Source organism: Solanum lycopersicum, chromosome 9 (assembly GCF_036512215.1).
Source record: "Solanum lycopersicum chromosome 9, SLM_r2.1".
NCBI classification, from domain to species: Eukaryota; Viridiplantae; Streptophyta; class Magnoliopsida; order Solanales; family Solanaceae; genus Solanum; species Solanum lycopersicum.
Window position 1 is genome coordinate 4,938,523 of NC_090808.1, and position 17,832 is coordinate 4,956,354.

The 17,832-nt window shown below is 34.7% G+C and overlaps 1 protein-coding gene across 1 annotated transcript; it reads right to left on the reverse strand.

Moving 5' to 3' along the window:
- Window positions 1–16,949: 16,949 nt before the first annotated feature.
- LOC138338264 (probable transcriptional regulator RABBIT EARS) lies at window positions 16,950–17,498 on the reverse strand. The gene has a single exon (XM_069289054.1). The coding sequence runs from the start codon at window positions 17,496–17,498 to the stop codon at window positions 16,950–16,952; it is 549 nt and encodes a 182-aa protein (XP_069145155.1).
- Window positions 17,499–17,832: the final 334 nt, after the last annotated feature.

Below are 17,832 nucleotides of genomic sequence, written 5' to 3' on the forward strand. Positions count from 1 at the left end.
ATAGTTTGAAAGTGAATTTAATTATCATTAGAGAGGCTTGTAACTTATTGTAATTGCAAAGAGAATGACATTCTCTCTCTCTCTCACACACACAAACACACACACATATATATATGCGCGCGCGCTTGTTGCATCTGAAATTGTAATATTTATTGGTGACCTTCTAAAATTAACACGGTGTCTTATTTAAATATCTCAATTATAAGAAATTTATTTTAGACATCTCATAGAGAGTTTCGCTGTGTTATTTTGATACCTTTTTTAATATCAATAAAAATATATAATGTATAGGTATTACGCTCACGAATGATATGTAAAATGATGAATTACACTACAAAATTTGAGATTTATGTTTAAAGTATTTTTAAATAATTAATTTTCAGTAAAAATAAAAATTGCCCAATAAATTAATTAGCTGTAATGACCCGGAAGGTCATTTTTGGAAATTTTAAATATTTGCTTAACTTGAGTTAACTAATGGATGAATAATTGTAGATAAATGATTAAATTAATAGTTAATGGGCTAAAGTGAAAAAAAAAATTAATTAAGACCTTATACCCTTTAGCCTATATTTAATTTAAAAAAAAAAAGAGAAGGATTTTTTTTTGTATTTGTAAATCAGAAACTGATGAGGATTTGGAATGAAGAACGGTAGTGCAGCGATAAGAAAAAGACCATAATTCCCAAGGTAAACCTCAATGTTTTCTATATCCTTATATTGGTAATTATAGGTATGATCATATTATATTATTATTATAGAAATAGGTTGTGGGAAAGTGGTTGTTGGCAGTGTCTTTGGAGAGAAAATATTAGTGGGAAAGTATGGCATGATAATTGTATGTTGGAGGGTAATGATTGGCCATGTTGTATAGCTTTTAATTATTAATTATATATAGTATTACTCTCATTATAAGATACGTTTTTCTTCCTTTGTTCGTCTGCCACTGGTTTCGTAACCAGTGGCCTCATATTTTAATAATTATAATTTAGTTAATGCATTAAATATTCAAGTTGGATACATTAAGATACATATTAAGCATTAGATGTATGGTACTATGTGAATACCATTGGAATTATGCTATTGAAAATAATTTGGAACTTAACCTTAGACTTGGAACTTGAAAAATATAATAGTTGAAATGTTAGTTGGCATCAAGAATTACGAACTTGATTATAAATTTGGAGTGAATTTTTAGGTCAAGATTAAACACACAAAAGTGTGAGTGTTGTTAGTTCCGAAACCTTATTGTGAATATATATACTTGCATCGATTGCATCGATTTGGAAGCTCAACGGAAAGGGAAGGCTCAAGTCCCAGAGTGATTATTAGAGTGATTGAGGCAAGTGGATTTCTAAACCCTTGTTAAGCGTACTAAATTCGTGTATTTCCTTGTGTGATGTTGAGAATGATTTGGAGACTTGTTGCTTAATTGTTGGTGTTGTATTTCTTGTTGCAAATGGTTATCTCCTCCTTTTCATTTGAGCATGTCATTTGCATTGTATCTGAGACATGGTTGTGGTAAGAGGATGTACTATTTTCGAGGGTCGTATTGCGCGCCGCGATGGATATTATATTTCGAGGGACGTATCGCACGCCGCAAAGGTTACTATTATCGAGGGTCGTGTCGTGCGCCGCGACAGATGCATGGACAGATATGTCCCCCATGGGTCCCGGACTGAGAGACAGCGGGTGTGTATCGTTAGGGAAGACATGCATCACTATACTTGACATTGCATCTCATGGCATTACACATTTTATTATTGATAAACTTGAACACGTGTTTTGTTGATCTTGTGAGTGTTTCTCTGTGAAGCTTGTGACTGTTGAATATTGAGTGGTTATTGAGAATGTGTAAACTGATAGAGTGTGGTTATTGAGTTGTGTGTTTGGTAAACTGTAAACTATTAGACTGTAGCGTGGAGGTTAGATATGGTGTAAGAAGTGCCCGTATTTTGTTCACTTAACTTGTGTTTAGAGGTTTGCTTGTTGGGTACCGCGTGGTTTGGTACTCACCCCTTGCTTCTACAAATTTTTGTAGGATACGAGCCTGGATCTTCGTGATACCTGTCATTCTTTTCGTTTTCGAGGCATCTTGTGGAGGATTGTGAGGTAGCTGCTTGTCATCTCAGCGAACTTTCCTACTCTTGTTTATGACTTTGTTTTTACTTGAAAGACAACTTCATTTAGACTCCTATTTTGTTTCAATTCTAATTTTTACATTATAGGCTTGTGCACGTGACAACCTGATTTTGGGGATTGGATTAATATGACTTGGTTTCATAATAGGAATTGTTGTTGGATTGTCATTTACTTCCGCACTTTGTTAGATATTTGGTTATAGGCTGACTTGTCTTGGTGGGATAAGACGAGTGCCATCACACCCATTTTTGGGTCGTGACAAAATGGTATCAGAGCCCCAGGTTTATAGGTCTCACGTGTATACAAGCCGAGTCTACGTAGAGTCTTAAGGATCAGTACGGAGATGTCTGTACTTATCTTTGAGAGGCTACAAGGATTACTAGAAAAACATCTTTTTGTTCATTCTTTTTCATCGTGCGTAGTCACTTTCTTTAGTACTGAGTTGTTGTATACTCTTTTGACAGATGACGAGAACTAGAACTAATGTTACTGGTGGTAGAGGGGAGGCACTTCCCGAGGCAGTTGTTGAGGCCCCAGCTAGAGGTAGGGGTAGATCTCGAGCTCGAGGTCGTGCTAGTAGTGCGACAGTATCCAGAGGTCGTGGACGTGGAGCAGCACCAGTGAGAAGTTGTGCTAGAGAGGTCTCTATCGAACCTCAGATTGATGACATAGAGGACCAGGTTCCTCCAGATCCCGTAGTCACACCTTTGCTTCAGGATACGCTATTGAGGGTGTTAAGTGTGCTAGAGGGCTTTTCTCAGGGTGGTGGTGCAACTACCACACCATATGACTCTCGTGCTAGAGAGGTGGCTCAGACCCAAGAGCAGCAACAAGCTCCGGTTGTTCAGGATGCGGTGGGGCAACTACCAGTAGATCCCGCGGTTCAGAATGATATTGCACCAGCAGTTGGGGGTCAAGTTGCATCGATGATTGTTCTGACAGAGGATGAGCAGCGTAGGTATGAGAGATTTCGAAAGATGGACCCACCTCAGTTTCAGGGTGGGAAGAACGAGGACGCACATGAGTTTCTAACTACCTGCCGAGAGTTACTAGAGGTGGTTGGGTTAGCTGAGTCACATGGGGTTCGATATGCTACACTCCAGCTTCGTGGACCAGCGAGAGACTGGTGGAGGACTTATTCGGGATGTTTGCCAGTTGGATCTCCTCCAGTGACTTGGGAGCAGTTTGCTAGTGCATTCCAAGATCGTTTTGTCCCATGGAGCGTGAGAGAGGAGAGTCGCTTGAGGTTTGAGAGTCTGAGACAGGATGGTTTATCGGTTACGGAGTATGAGGCGTGTTTTTGCCAGTTGTCTAGGCATGCGTTGGCCATTATTCCAAATGAGACAGAGAGGATCCGCAGATTTGTGAGGGGATTGACTTTCTCTATCAGGTCAGCTGTGTTTCGGGCATCTAGGGAGGGGGCTTCTTTCCAGTCCATTGTGAGCGCCGCCAAAGAGGCAGAATTGATGGAGAGAGAGGAGTTTGGGGACCCTAAAAGGGCCCGTATATCAGGCCAGTTTCATGGTGCCTCATCTGGAGGTAGGGGATCACAGAGAGTGAGTGGTTCTTTTCAGCAGCGGGGACCTATTCATGCATCTATGCCGACATTTGAGGGTGGCGATACATCTAGGGGTTCTTATAGCCCGGGTCAGACCTCATACGGTTCACAGCAACGACCTACAGGGCGCGGAAATTTTAGTGGGTTTTCAGTGTCCACACAACGGTTCCCAGGTCAGAGATTTTGTTTTACTTGTGGAGATCCCGATCATCTAATGCGGCAGTGTACTTCTCAAAGGGGTCGTGGTGGGCCTCGACCTAATTCTTCATTCCAGACTAGACCACCAGCACCACAAGGTAGAGGTCGTGGCAGAGTTCAGTCAGGTAGAGGTGATAGAGTTTCTAGTAGTTGTGTTGCAGCTCAGTAGAGTGGGGGTAGAGGTACCACCCAGGATGGAGGTGGATGAGGAGGCCACTGCTATGCTTTCCCCGGGAGACCTGAGGCGGAGACCTCCGATGCTGTTATTACAGGTATCATCCCAGTATGCCATCGACCTGCGTCTGTGTTGTTTGATCCAGGTTCTACATTCTCTTATGTGTCTACGTATTTTGCTGCTAAATTTGATATGATATGTGATAGCATGACTGTACCTATTCGTGTTTCTACACCCGTGGGTAAGCCCTTAGTGGTGGATCGAGTGTATCGATCCTGTCTTGTTTCTTTGGCTGGGTATAACACTTGGGTAGACTTAATCATTCTGGGGATGGTGGACTTTGATGTTATCTTGGGTATGGATTGGCTTTCTCCTTATCATGTTATCCTTGATTGCAATGCTAAGACAGTGACTTTAGCAATGCCTGGTGTTCCGAGGGTTGAGTGGAAGAGTGTTAGTGGTTCTTATCCTAGCAAGGTCATCTCTTTTATCCGTGCTCAGAGACTGGTGGAGAGGGGGTGTTTGTCTTACTTAGCTTTTATTCGGGATACTAGTGCTGAACCACCTCCAATGGACTCTGTTCCCGTGGTTCAGGAGTTTCTTGATGTATTTCCTTCTGATCTTCCTGGTGTTCCTCCCGATAGGGATATCGATTTTGCTATTGATTTGGAGCCGAGCACTAAGCCTATTTCTATACCTCCATATCGTATGGCCCCAGCAGAGTTAAAAGAATTGAAGGATCAGTTGCAAGATTTATTGAGTAAGGGTTTTATTCGCCCTAATGTATCACCTTGGGGTGCCCCTGTATTGTTTGTGAAAAAGAAGGATGGGACTATGAGAATGTGTATTGATTACAGACAGTTGAACAAGGTAACAGTTAAGAATAAGTATCCTCTTCCGCGTATTGATGACTTATTTGATCAGTTACAGGGAGCATCATTGTTCTCTAAGATTGATTTGAGGTCTGGGTATCATCAGTTGAAGATTAGGGCATCAGATATCCCTAAGACAGCTTTTCGGACCCGGTATGGGCATTATGAGTTTCTAGTGATGTCCTTCGGATTGACTAATGCCCCTGCAATATTCATGGAGTTGATGAATGGGGTGTTTCGACCATACCTTGATTCTTTTGTGATTGTTTTCATCGATGACATCTTGGTTTACTCTAAGACTGAGAAGGACCATGTCCAACACCTGAGGATTGTACTTCATAGGTTGAGAGAAGAGAAGTTGTATGCCAAGTTCTCAAAGTGTGAGTTCTGGCTTACTTCTGTGACATTCTTGGGACACGTGGTGTCCAATGAGGGTATTAGAGTAGATCCGGCCAAGATTGAGGCAGTTAGAGGCTGGACGCGACCTACTTCACTTACTGAGATTAGGAGTTTTGTGGGATTGGCAGGCTATTATCGATGATTTGTTCAGAGTTTCTCTACTATTGCAGCTCCATTAACTAGATTGACTCGACAGGATGTGCGTTTTCAGTGGTCTGATGAGTGTGAGCAGAGCTTTCAAAAACTCAAGACTTTATTGACTTCAGCTCTTGTGTTGACTCTACCTGAGGAGGGTGTAGACTTTACAGTGTATTGTGATGCTTCAGGAGTTGGATTGGGTGGTGTGTTGATGCAGAAGGGGAAAGTGATTGCTTATGCTTCTAGGCAATTGAAGTCCCATGAGAAGAACTACCCTACTTATGATCTAGAGTTGGCGGCTGTGGTATTTGTACTTAAGTTATGGCGTCATTATTTGTATGGAGTGCATTGTGAGATCTTCACTGATCATCGGAGTCTTCAGTATATCTTTAGCCAGAGGGATTTGAACTTGAGGCAACGGAGATGGCTTGAGTTGCTGAAGGACTATGATGTGACCATTCTGTATCATCCAGGAAAGGCCAATGTTGTGGCCGATGCTCTGAGTAGGAAGACTCCTAGCATAGGGAGTCTTACAGCGCTTAGTATTGAGGAGAGACCATTGGCTAGAGATGTGCAGATATTAGCTAACAGTCTTGTCCGCTTGCAGATTTCAGAAGAGAGTGATGGGGTGATTGCTTTTATTGAGGCTCGGTCTTCTTTAGTCGAGCAAATTCGTGCACACCAGTTTGATGATGAAAAATTATGTCTCATTCGAGACAAAGTATTGAGAGGGGAAGCTAAGGAGGCTGTCCTTGATTCTGATGGTGTCTTGCGGATCGGAGGCAGAATTTGTGTGCCCAGGACAGGCGATTTGATTAGATTAATTCTTGAGGAGGCCCATTGTTCTCGGTATTCCATCCATCCGGGAGCAGCGAAGATGTATCATGATCTGAGTCAGCATTACTGATGGTGTGAGATGAAGAGAGATATTTAAGACTTTGTTTCGAGGTGTTTGACTTGCCAGCCGGTCAAGTGTGAGCACCAGCGGCCCGGGGGTGTATCTCAGATGATGCCTATTCCTACTTGGAAGTGGGAGAGGATTACTATGGACTTTGTTGTGGGTTTGCCTACCACAGTGGGTGGTTATGACTCTATTTGGGTTGTTGTTGATAGGCTGACCAAGTCTGCCCACTTCATCCCGGTTCGGGTAAAGTATACAGCAGAAAAGTTAGCCGAACTATATATCAGTCAGATTGTGCGACTACATGGAGTTCCTATTTCTATCATATCAGATCGAGGTTCACTATTTACTTCTCACTTCTGGAAGGCATTACAACATGGTCTGGGTACTCAGTTAGATATGAGTACGGCATTTCACCCTCAAACAGATGGTCAATCTGAGCGGACCATTCAGGTATTGGAAGATATGCTTCGAGCGTGTGTGATCGATTTTGGTGCTAGATGGGATCAACATTTACCATTAGCGGAGTTTGCCTATAATAATAGTTATCACTCTAGTATCTAGATGGCCCCATTTGAGGCGTTGTATGGAAGACGGTGTAGGACTCCGATTGGTTGATTTGATTCGGCAGAGATGGACTCTTTGGATACAGACTTGCTTAGAGATGCTATGGAGCAAGTCCGTATGATTCAGTATAGATTATTGACAGCTAAGAGTCGACAGAAGAGTTATGCAGACTGGAGAGTTAGAGCCTTGGTGTTTATGGAGGGTGATCATGTTTGGCTCCGAGTATCACCCATGAAGGGTGTGATGAGGTTTGGAAAGAAGGGCAAGCTTATCCCTAGGTTCATTGGACCTTTTGAGATTTTGAGCCGAGTGGGAGAGGTGGCCTATAAGTTGGCCTTGCCACCTAGTTTGTCGGCAATTCATCCTGTTTTCCATGTCTCTATGCTTCGGAAGTATATTCCAGATGAATCTCATGTGATTTCACTCGATTCTGTGGAGTTGGGTCCAGACTTGACATATGAGGAGGAGCCTATAGCTATATTGGATAGGCAAATCCGAAAGCTTAGAACCAAGGAGCTTGTTTCAGTGAAGGTGCAATGGAAGCACCGTTCAGTAAGAGAAGCAACTTGGGAGACAGAGTCCGACATGCGTGCCAGATATCCTCAACTTTTTGAAACATCAGGTACTTTCTTTTACTTTATGTTCGAGGACGAACATGATTTTAGTGGTGGATAATATAATGACCCGGAAGGTCATTTTTGGAAATTTTAAATATTTGCTTAACTTGAGTTAACTAATGGATGAATAATTGTAGATAAATGATTAAATTAATAGTTAATGGGCTAAAGTGAAAAAAAAATTAATTAAGACCTTATACCCTTTAGCCTATATTTAATTAAAAAAAAAAAGAAGGTTTTTTTTTTTGTATTTGTAAATCAGAAACTGATGAGGATTTGGAATGAAGAACGGTAGTGCAGCGATAAGAAAAAGACCATAATTCCCAAGGTAAACCTCAATGTTTTCTATATCCTTATATTGGTAATTATAGGTATGATCATATTATATTATTATTATAGAAATAGGTTGTGGGAAAGTGGTTGTTGGCAGTGTCTTTGGAGAGAAAATATTAGTGGGAAAGTATGGCATGATAATTGTATGTTGGAGGGTAATGATTGGCCATGTTGTATAGCTTTTAATTATTAATTATATATAGTATTACTCTCATTATAAGATACGTTTTTCTTCCTTTGTTCGTCTGCCACTGGTTTCGTAACCAGTGGCCTCATATTTTAATAATTATAATTTAGTTAATGCATTAAAAATTCAAGTTGGATACATTAATATACATATTAAGCATTAGATGTATGGTATTATGTGAATACCATTGGAATTATGCTATTGAAAATAATTTGGAACTTAACCTTAGACTTGGAACTTGAAAAATATAATAGTTGAAATGTTAGTTGGCATCAAGAATTATGAACTTGATTATAAATTTGGAGTGAATTTTTAGGTCAAGATTAAACACACAAAAGTGTGAGTGTTGTTAGTTCTGAAACCTTATTGTGAATATATATACTTGCATAGATTGCATCGATTTGGAAGCTCAACGGAAAGGGAAGGCTCAAGTCCCAGAGTGATTATTAGAGTGATTGAGGCAAGTGGATTTCTAAACCCTTGTTAAGCGTACTAAATTCGTGTATTTCCTTGTGTGATGTTGAGAATGATTTGGAGACTTGTTGCTTAATCGTTGGTGTTGTATTTCTTGTTGCAAATTGTGTTTTGTTATCAAATGGTTATCTCCTCCTTTTCATTTGAGCATGTCATTTGCATTGTATCTGAGACATGGTTGTGGTAAGAGCATGTACTATTTTCGAGGGTCGTATCGCGCGCCGCGATGGATATTATATTTCGAGGGACGTATCGCGCGCCGTGAAGGTTACTATTATCGAGGGTCGTGTCGTGCGCCGCGATAGATGCATGGACAGATATGTCCCCCATGGGTCCCGGAGTGAGAGACAGCGGGTGTGTATCGTTAGGGAAGACATGCATCACTATACTTGACATTGCATCTCATGGCATTACACATTTTATTATTGATGAACTTGAACACGTGTTTTGTTGATCTTGTGAGTGTTTCTCTGTGAAGCTTGTGACTGTTGAATATTGAGTGGTTATTGAGAATGTGTAAACTGATAGAGTGTGGTTATTGAGTTGTGTGTTTGGTAAACTGTAAACTATTAGACTGTAGCGTGGAGGTTAGATATGGTGTAAGAAGTGCCCATATTTTGTTCACTTAACTTGTGTTTAGAGGTTTGCTTGTTGGGTACCGCGTGGTTTGGTACTCACCCCTTGCTTCTACAAATTTTTGTAGGATACGAGCCTGGATCTTCGTGATACCTGTCATTCTTTTCGTTTTCGAGGCATCTTGTGGAGGATTGTGAGGTAGCTGCTTGTCATCTCAGCGAACTTTCCTACTCCTGTTTATGACTTTGTTTTTACTTGAAAGACAACTTCATTTAGACTCCTATTTTGTTTCAATTCTAATTTTTACATTAGAGGCTTGTGCACGTGACAACCTGATTTTGGGGATTGGATTAGTATGACTTGATTTCATAATAGGAATTGTTGTTGGATTGTCATTTACTTCCGCACTTTGTTAGATATTTGGTTTTAGGCTGACTTGTCTTGGTGGGATAAGACGAGTGCCATCACACCCATTTTTGGGTCGTGACATTAGCTTAGTTAAAAGAAATTCACTCTCTCAAACTTTTATCAATCTTCTTAAATTTATTTTTCTGGGAATATTAAATTCTTCCACGAAAGAATTTTATGAATGGATTTATGTTTATAACATATAGTTGTAGATTTAGAAAAGCAACATAAAAATGAAAAATAACATGACTTGAAAATGTATTCAAATAAAAAAAAATGTAATCTTTATTGAAGGATATTAAGCTTGAAAAAATGGTAGGAGGTGGTGGACTGAAAAATGGAGAAGAAGAAATAAAGTAAAAAAAACGACTAAATTAAGTCCTTCACGTGCTATTGTTGAGTATAACACATTTACTTTGACAAGTCAAAAGAAAGTGTCAAAATGACACAACATGATCCTACATCAGGACAGGGGCGGTTTAAACGTATTAGTGGCCTAAAGCAAAAATAAACGAGGTTCCGAATATGTCAAATTTCTTTTAATAATCCCTTCATTTTCATGAAATGTTTACTTTTTCTACAAATAGTATTCAGTATTTATTAAAAAATAATAACTTATAACTTATTATTATATAAAAAAAATTGAGGCTGGGGGGCCAATACACATGTCTTTTTATTTTGTATAAATTTAAGGAATCCCACAGTGTAATACAATAATTACATTCTGTCCCGAAAAATTTAGTATTTACTAATAATCCCTTAAAATTGTTGTTGCGTGATACATTAGTATGTTGTGATATATGGTAAATGATACACAGTAACTTAAAACTGTTAAGATTAAAAGACGAAAAAAATGGAACATTTAAACTTGTTATCTAAATCAGCTTAAATTACGGTAACAGTTCATTAATAAGCATTAATTCAGCACGTAATTGGATAACAATTTCAAATTTTGAAAATTCAAGATTATATCATCTAGTTTGAAGACATTTTTATGAACATCCAGTTATTAAACTTATTGACTGATATATGATAACAATTTTCAAAAACTCGTGATACATAGAAAGTCATATGATACACATCAAATTCATGTATCAATGCATCGTCTAAACACTATAACACACTGAGTCGATATGTATCAACAAGCACACTTGATGGCGCAGTTGTTAAACTTATTCACTGATACATGATAACAATTTTCAAAAACTCTTGATACATAGGAAATCATATGATACACATTTAATTCATGTATCAATGCATCGACTAACACACTATAACACACTGAGTACTTATGTATTAAACTTATTGTCTGATACATGACAACAATTTTCAAAAATTCATGATACATATGGGATTCCTTTACTAAAATTTTTACTAATTTCAACAACAACGGTTGGTGCTTCTTTTCTCTTTTTTTGGTGTATTTGTCAACCTTTGATTTAGATGATTCACCAAAATCTTTGTTTGAATCTTTCCGAACATCCATAGGATCATGCAAAGACTTTTTTCTATTTTCTTTCCAATTTTCATCGTCCGAATCATTAATCCTTCTATTAGTAAAAGGATCCATTAATATGATGTAATAGAACAATGAATCAAAAAAAAGAAAGAACGGATGATGGAGTAAGAAGAAAAAAAAGACCTAGAGACGGCTGATGTAATATAACAATGAACAAGAAGAAAAAAAAAGAAAATAAGAACAGATGATGGATTAAGAAGAAGAAGAAGAACTATAGACGGATGGAGTAAGAAGAAGAAAAAGAACCATAGAACAATGGTCCAATTTTCAGAAATTTCAAATTTTTTGAATTTTGAAATTCAAAATTTCATATTAAATGTTGTGAAACGTTTTTAATTAAAATTAATAATTCAAAATTCAAAAAGTGATTCAGAAGATTGAGTGTTTTAGTGGAGAAAAAATAGGCATGATATTGGGGAAGTGTGTGTTATAGGAGAGAGAAGGTTATGTATCTCTAAACTTCTATTAAAATTTTTAAAAAAAGGGAAATATGTAATATTTAAAAAAAGAAGGGAAAATTAGAGAATACTAAACTTATAGTTGTGTATTTAAGTTATTTTTCCTTTTTTTACAGTGTTGAGCCACCCCTACATTAGGTATCTAAAATGAGAATTCTTACATTACTTTTTGGCATAATACATAAATGTGTCCTTTAACTTGGGTTCAAATCACATTTATATCCTTCAATTTTCGATGTGCATAAATAGACACTTAAACTTGTATAAAGTTGAACAAATAGACACATATGTCCAACATGTCATCCTTCATATCATTTTTTGTCCTACGTGGTGTCCTACATGTATTGTGTCATGTAGGACTCATGTGTTTATTTATTTAAAAGTTGGATAGTTAAAGTGTCTGTTTGTGTATTTTGAAAGTTAGAGATCAAAATTAAAATTTGAAGCCAAATTTAGGGTCTAATATATATATTACGCCTTATTTTTTCTAGTACCATCGAATTTTTCAAGGGATTTAAATGAAACAAAGACTTCTCATAATTTTTACATATCTAACTACCAAAATTGCAACTAACAACTGTAAAAAGTTTTTTTTTTTAAAAAAAAAAAGCATAACAAAAAGAATATTCCTTTGTATTCTCTTAAAATGGAACTAACTATAATGTCAAATCTCTTTTACAAAACTCAAAGATAAATTTGATTTGACTAAACTCATCTCATGCCTATATAAATGTATACCATGAACCACTTTATAGTATAAAAAAAAACATTTTCCTTTCAAGAGTAACAATATGATAATTAATTTCAAAACCAAATTCCTTTTTGTCTCACTCATATTTCTACTCAACCTCAATTTTGCTAGAAGCTTTGGTATTAGCTCTAGATATAATGTTTACATCACTAATAACCTTCCCAATGATACTAATCCTTTGACCCTTCATTGTAAATCTAAAGACGATGATTTAGGACAAAGAGTTCTTCATAAAAATGAGGAATTTTCTTTTAGCTTTCGTAGAAAAATTATTATTGGGAGTACGCTTTACTTTTGTCATTTTTGGTGGGAACAAAAAGATAAATCAATTGATGTATTTAATAATCATATAGCTGAAAAAGATTGTGGAAGGGTAAATCCTGATTTAATGGAATGTTATTGGAAGGTTCAAGAAGATGGTTTTTATTTTGGTGCACATCGTTATCCTCCCCCTGAGTATTGGAAAAAAGAATCTTGGTAAAATTATATTTTTTATTTAGACATGGAAATAAGTAGTAGTTTGAGACAATTATATTACTTGTATTTTATATTTCCTAGCTTTATGTTAAGGGGGAAAAAATTTAGAGAGGATGAAATATGGTTTATGTTCTATTTCATTATGTTGCCATCGTTTTATGCTAATTACTCATTTAGTTCATTTTTATTTGTCTGTTATATTTTTTTAAAATATTTTCTTCATCTATTTTCATGCATGGAGAAAACGATTTATTTTTTTTATTTTATCTTTAATATTAATTACTTGTATTTCGGTCATGGTTAGCCTCTAGATGGTATGAATTTAGAAAGAAAGTTAGCTACTTGATTAGCTTTTCTAGAGCAATGAATTATGGTATTTTCTCTGTTCTAATTGTGTAACGTCGCTTAAACTTTGAAATTTAAAATTTTTAAATTTATTTTTTAATATTTTAAATAATCAATTATTATAATTTATGATATTTTTCATATAGTTTCTATATATAGATTTTATATGAAAAAACATGAAGTTTTCATACTTAAAACTCATGTTAAACTTAAATTATTTGACTCTTAAAGTATATCACGTAAATTGTGACAAAAAAACTAACATTTGCTAATATCTTGTTGTGGGCGATGTCAAAAATGATCTTCTTGAGCATACTTGCAAGTGGCAACTACAAAGAGCTAGATTTTGAGTCTAATTCATTTTTAGAAAATAATTTAAGATTAATTAAGGAAGTTTATTATTCAAGTCAAAATGTGAAGGGGATATTATATTTCAAAATCAAAATATTAAAAGTATAAAGTGGGATTTATTTGAAATGAAAATCACTAACTAAAAAAGAAAAGGACGTAATATAAAGGATATTCTAGTATGTTCCTCCTAGAATATATGGCATTGGGAATTAGAATTATGATTTTTCTAAATTAGACATTGTTATTATATTATATACTATATAGATAGAGTGCCAACTCTCAAATAAAGCAAAATATGAATACAGAATATCGAATAAAAAAAATTATAAGAAATTAAGAACCATTTCAACTGTCAAACATGATTAATTTCAATAATAACATCCTTATATTTTTTGTATTTTGCAATTAATTATATTTATTGCATGAATGAATTGAACATTTTTGCTAAAAAAAACTAATTCCGGAATTTAAATTTTCAAGTCTCGTATGATGTGTTTTTTAAATGTTTAGAAAGTTTTGATATAAATGAAAAATAACTTCGAGAAAATGAGTTATTCCATAAAATTCTCTAAAATAAAAAGGTTTTTTTAGTAAATATATATTTACCATGTAATTTTAGCAGGCTTGAATTAAGTGGTGCGGTCAATAAAATGGTAAACTAAAACGTAATTAAAAATCATTTGAAAAATATTTAAATTAAGTATTTGATGACTTTTTAAGAGAATCATCCCAAGTTGACTGACATGATTATTCCTAATTTTTTGTTAAAGGAAATAAATTAAAATGATTAATTAACCGAATATTCTATTGCATTCTTAATGAAAATGCATATAACCATAAATGACATCTCATCTAATTTAACAAACTCTAAAAGTAAACGATATATATATGAAACAAATATATAACGAAAATTCAATAAAAAAATATGACAATTTTCAATACCAAATTCGTTCTTTTAAATAAATTTTTTTTCCTAATTTCATTCTTGTTAATAGTTCATGGTTCAACCCTAGAGTTGACATCTACATAATCAATGCCCTTTCAAATAATTCTCAAACCTTTGACCTTTCATTGTCAACCCCATGACAATGATCTAGGGAAATAGAACCCTTAATACAAATGATGAGTTTTATTTTACTTTTAGGAAGTCATTCGTTGGGACAACACTCATCTTTTGTCATTTCTAGTGGACAAGACTTTCTTTTCATTTTAATTTATCTGTTTAGTTTTAATTTGATATAAAATTTTAAAGAATAAAAAAAAGATTTTAAAGTCAAATCTCATATAGTGTGGCAATAGATTTTTTTTTTAGTGGTAATGATTTAATATCATTGCATTCAAAGTTTCTAAAGTCTTTAGTGACATTTATATAAAATATTGATTATAAATATATGTATTCAATCATTATTGCTGATAAAGATAATATAGCGAGAGGGATGTGAAAAGTGGAGACTCTGGCCGTATCAGAATTATATTATTGCTTTAAATTTTTTATTTATTGTAGTATACAGATGTATGAAAATATCTTTTCATTTACGCTTAAATATGTGAAATGTTAGAAATACGAAATAAAGCAAGAAGTTAGAAATACGAAGTAAAAAGAAGAGTATGACAAATAAGAAAATAATTTTATGTACCACTTTCCTTTAAAAAATAAAGAAGGTGAGAGACACTATATGTTTAATCACCCTTGATGCCAAAATGAAAACAGAATGTAGTCATATACATATTCTTTCAATAACTTCAAAGGTAAGCTAAGGATCCATTTCAACTTGAAAAGTAACAAGACCCTAGTATTCAAATTAACTACAACAAATCTTACATTTTTATAAGTTAATTTTATATCTTATATATAAAATGGTGGTGAAATGGTAGGACTATTCCACCCTTAATTAATCAGAAGTCTAGGGTATAGAGAAAATTTTGATGCAAACGTCACCCCCTAATAGACCATGTAGTGTGCAATTTAAATTTAACAGTTACTTCAATGTAGATACCAAATATCAAAGGTAAAAAAGGGAGACAAATTCAGTGGTAATGGTACTACTCCAATAGCAAGTGAAAGGGTAAGATGTAAATTGTTATTTACCTCTTATTTTGGAGAGGACAACAATAAAGAATTGGAATATGTATTACTTCATTTTAGGAAATTCTAAATACTAGAAATAATAGATGACAAAGCACCAACAAGAAATCCTCACGGTACATGTATATAACAACAATTTTATTATTCCTTCATATATATTGTGTATGAAATTCCGTGAATATTCATAGAATAATTATGTAGTTGTAAATTAAAACTTAATAAAAAAATTGACATAGAGTTTCATTTTACCAACCTTTTAACTTGCTACATTGATTAGATGAGAAAATTTCCAAGAGTCAATAGATTGAAATTGGTCCTTCAATACCATCAAAGGACATGGTGCAGTAGATGGAGTTGCTCCTCCTTTAACAAGAATCCTCGAATGTGAGCCCTAACTATGAAAAATTCATTAGTAGGACGAAGTGTTTCCTTTTGAATGAGCCAATCTGATATAGTCTGACTCCAATATAATATCACACCCGTCGAGTGAAAAAAAAAAGGTCTTTCAATGAGTTTTTGTGACCAATGATTAACTAATTAAGGAAAGAGTTTGGAGATGCAAATACATTACGACTCTCCTTTATCCTTTTAAGTAAATTCTAGACCCCCTTTTTTACAAAAATCATACTTCTTTCACAAAGATGATTTTTGGACATCACAACAACAACAAACAAAAACGTAATCTTATAAATGTGGTAGTGTCTATGGAGTCGTATCCTTATCTTATGGAAATAGAGAAATTACTACTGGTAAATCCTCGCTCAAACAAAGCAAAGCATATCAAAATTGGTAAGAAAAGAAAATACAGTAATAAAGAAATCATTTAAAAAGTAATGAATGATGATTTTGGAATATAATGTTTCTTTCTAAAAATTAAAAAAGATAATACATGAAGCATGGTACCATTTTAAAAAAAAAGGATACTGTAGTTGTTAAACCTAAACTTAATTAGAGGAAACTTAAATAGAAGGATACAATGTTTTTTTTCTCCAAATGTTAATGTACCTAGCTAATTACAAACATACGTATTTGGCTTAGATATTCACAATGAGAAGAAAAAAGAGAAGAAATCGTGTTAATATAAATGATAAAAGATGGAAGAAGAATTAATTGAAATAGTCATCCACTCAATCACTTAAATTATAAATAACGGACAGACATAATATGTGTATAATTATGTATATATATGTATAATTAATAAATAATTTATGTATATCGAATAAAATATGATGTATACAGTAAATTTGATCGGCTGTTTGTATAAAGATCTCTTCAATTTGTTGATGTAGCTTGTTGCTGGAAGAATTATTACATTTTTTTTAAAAAAATGAAAAAAGATATCATATAAGAAAAATAAATAGTACCTCTAATTATTTGGATACTGAGTAGGTATATTTTGATCAATTTATTAAAAATTACTATGGTTCTGGTCCTAATCGAAGCTCAAGGTCCAATTTTGAATCATCAACACTCAATTGCATGCCCTTATTAATTTCTTCTTTTGATGGAGAGTCCACAAACAAAGGTAATTGTAAAACATCACCTCCAATAATCAATTCATGATTTTCATCTTTTTCTTTCGAAATATGATGATGATGATTATGATTATGATGTTGTTCTTCAAGTGTAACACATGGCCTTTTCGAGGGGTTGTTACTCATGTCATCGCTAGATATATCGTGTTGCAATATTAATTCATCGGTACTGGATAGTGCCTGAATATGATCGGGAGAAGAAGGACTGACAAACTTCTTGATATGATCTGAAGTCTCGATCGAGATTTCTCTAAGCTTGGCTCTATCTTTTCTATGGATATTCATGTGTCCACCTAGAGCTTGTGCATTAGAGAAACCTCTTTTACAAAAGCTACATCTATAACACTTGACTTGGCTTATTTTGCCTCCATCAGGACCCCATGTTATTTGGTATTTTTGGGAGTTGGAAGAATTAGGAAAATCATTCTCCATAGCATTGAAATTGAATAAACCAAAGTTTTAAGAAGAAATTAAAGAAGGGAAAATTGATAAAGGGATTTTGGAGATAGAGAGAGAGAGAAAGAGATGTTTTAATTGACAAGAACTAGCTAGATAGCTAGCAAGCATGCTTGATTTCGTATTAAACATTATAAAATATTGTAACTATACTTTATCTATATTGTATAAAATATAATACGCAATCAAGTTTATCTCATTCAAGATGACTATATTGTCCTTTTCAAATATTTAGTATCCTTATCTTTGAAAAAGTTGGATGTGTGATCTGTTATATTGTTATATGTAACGCGAGAGAAAGAAAAACGAA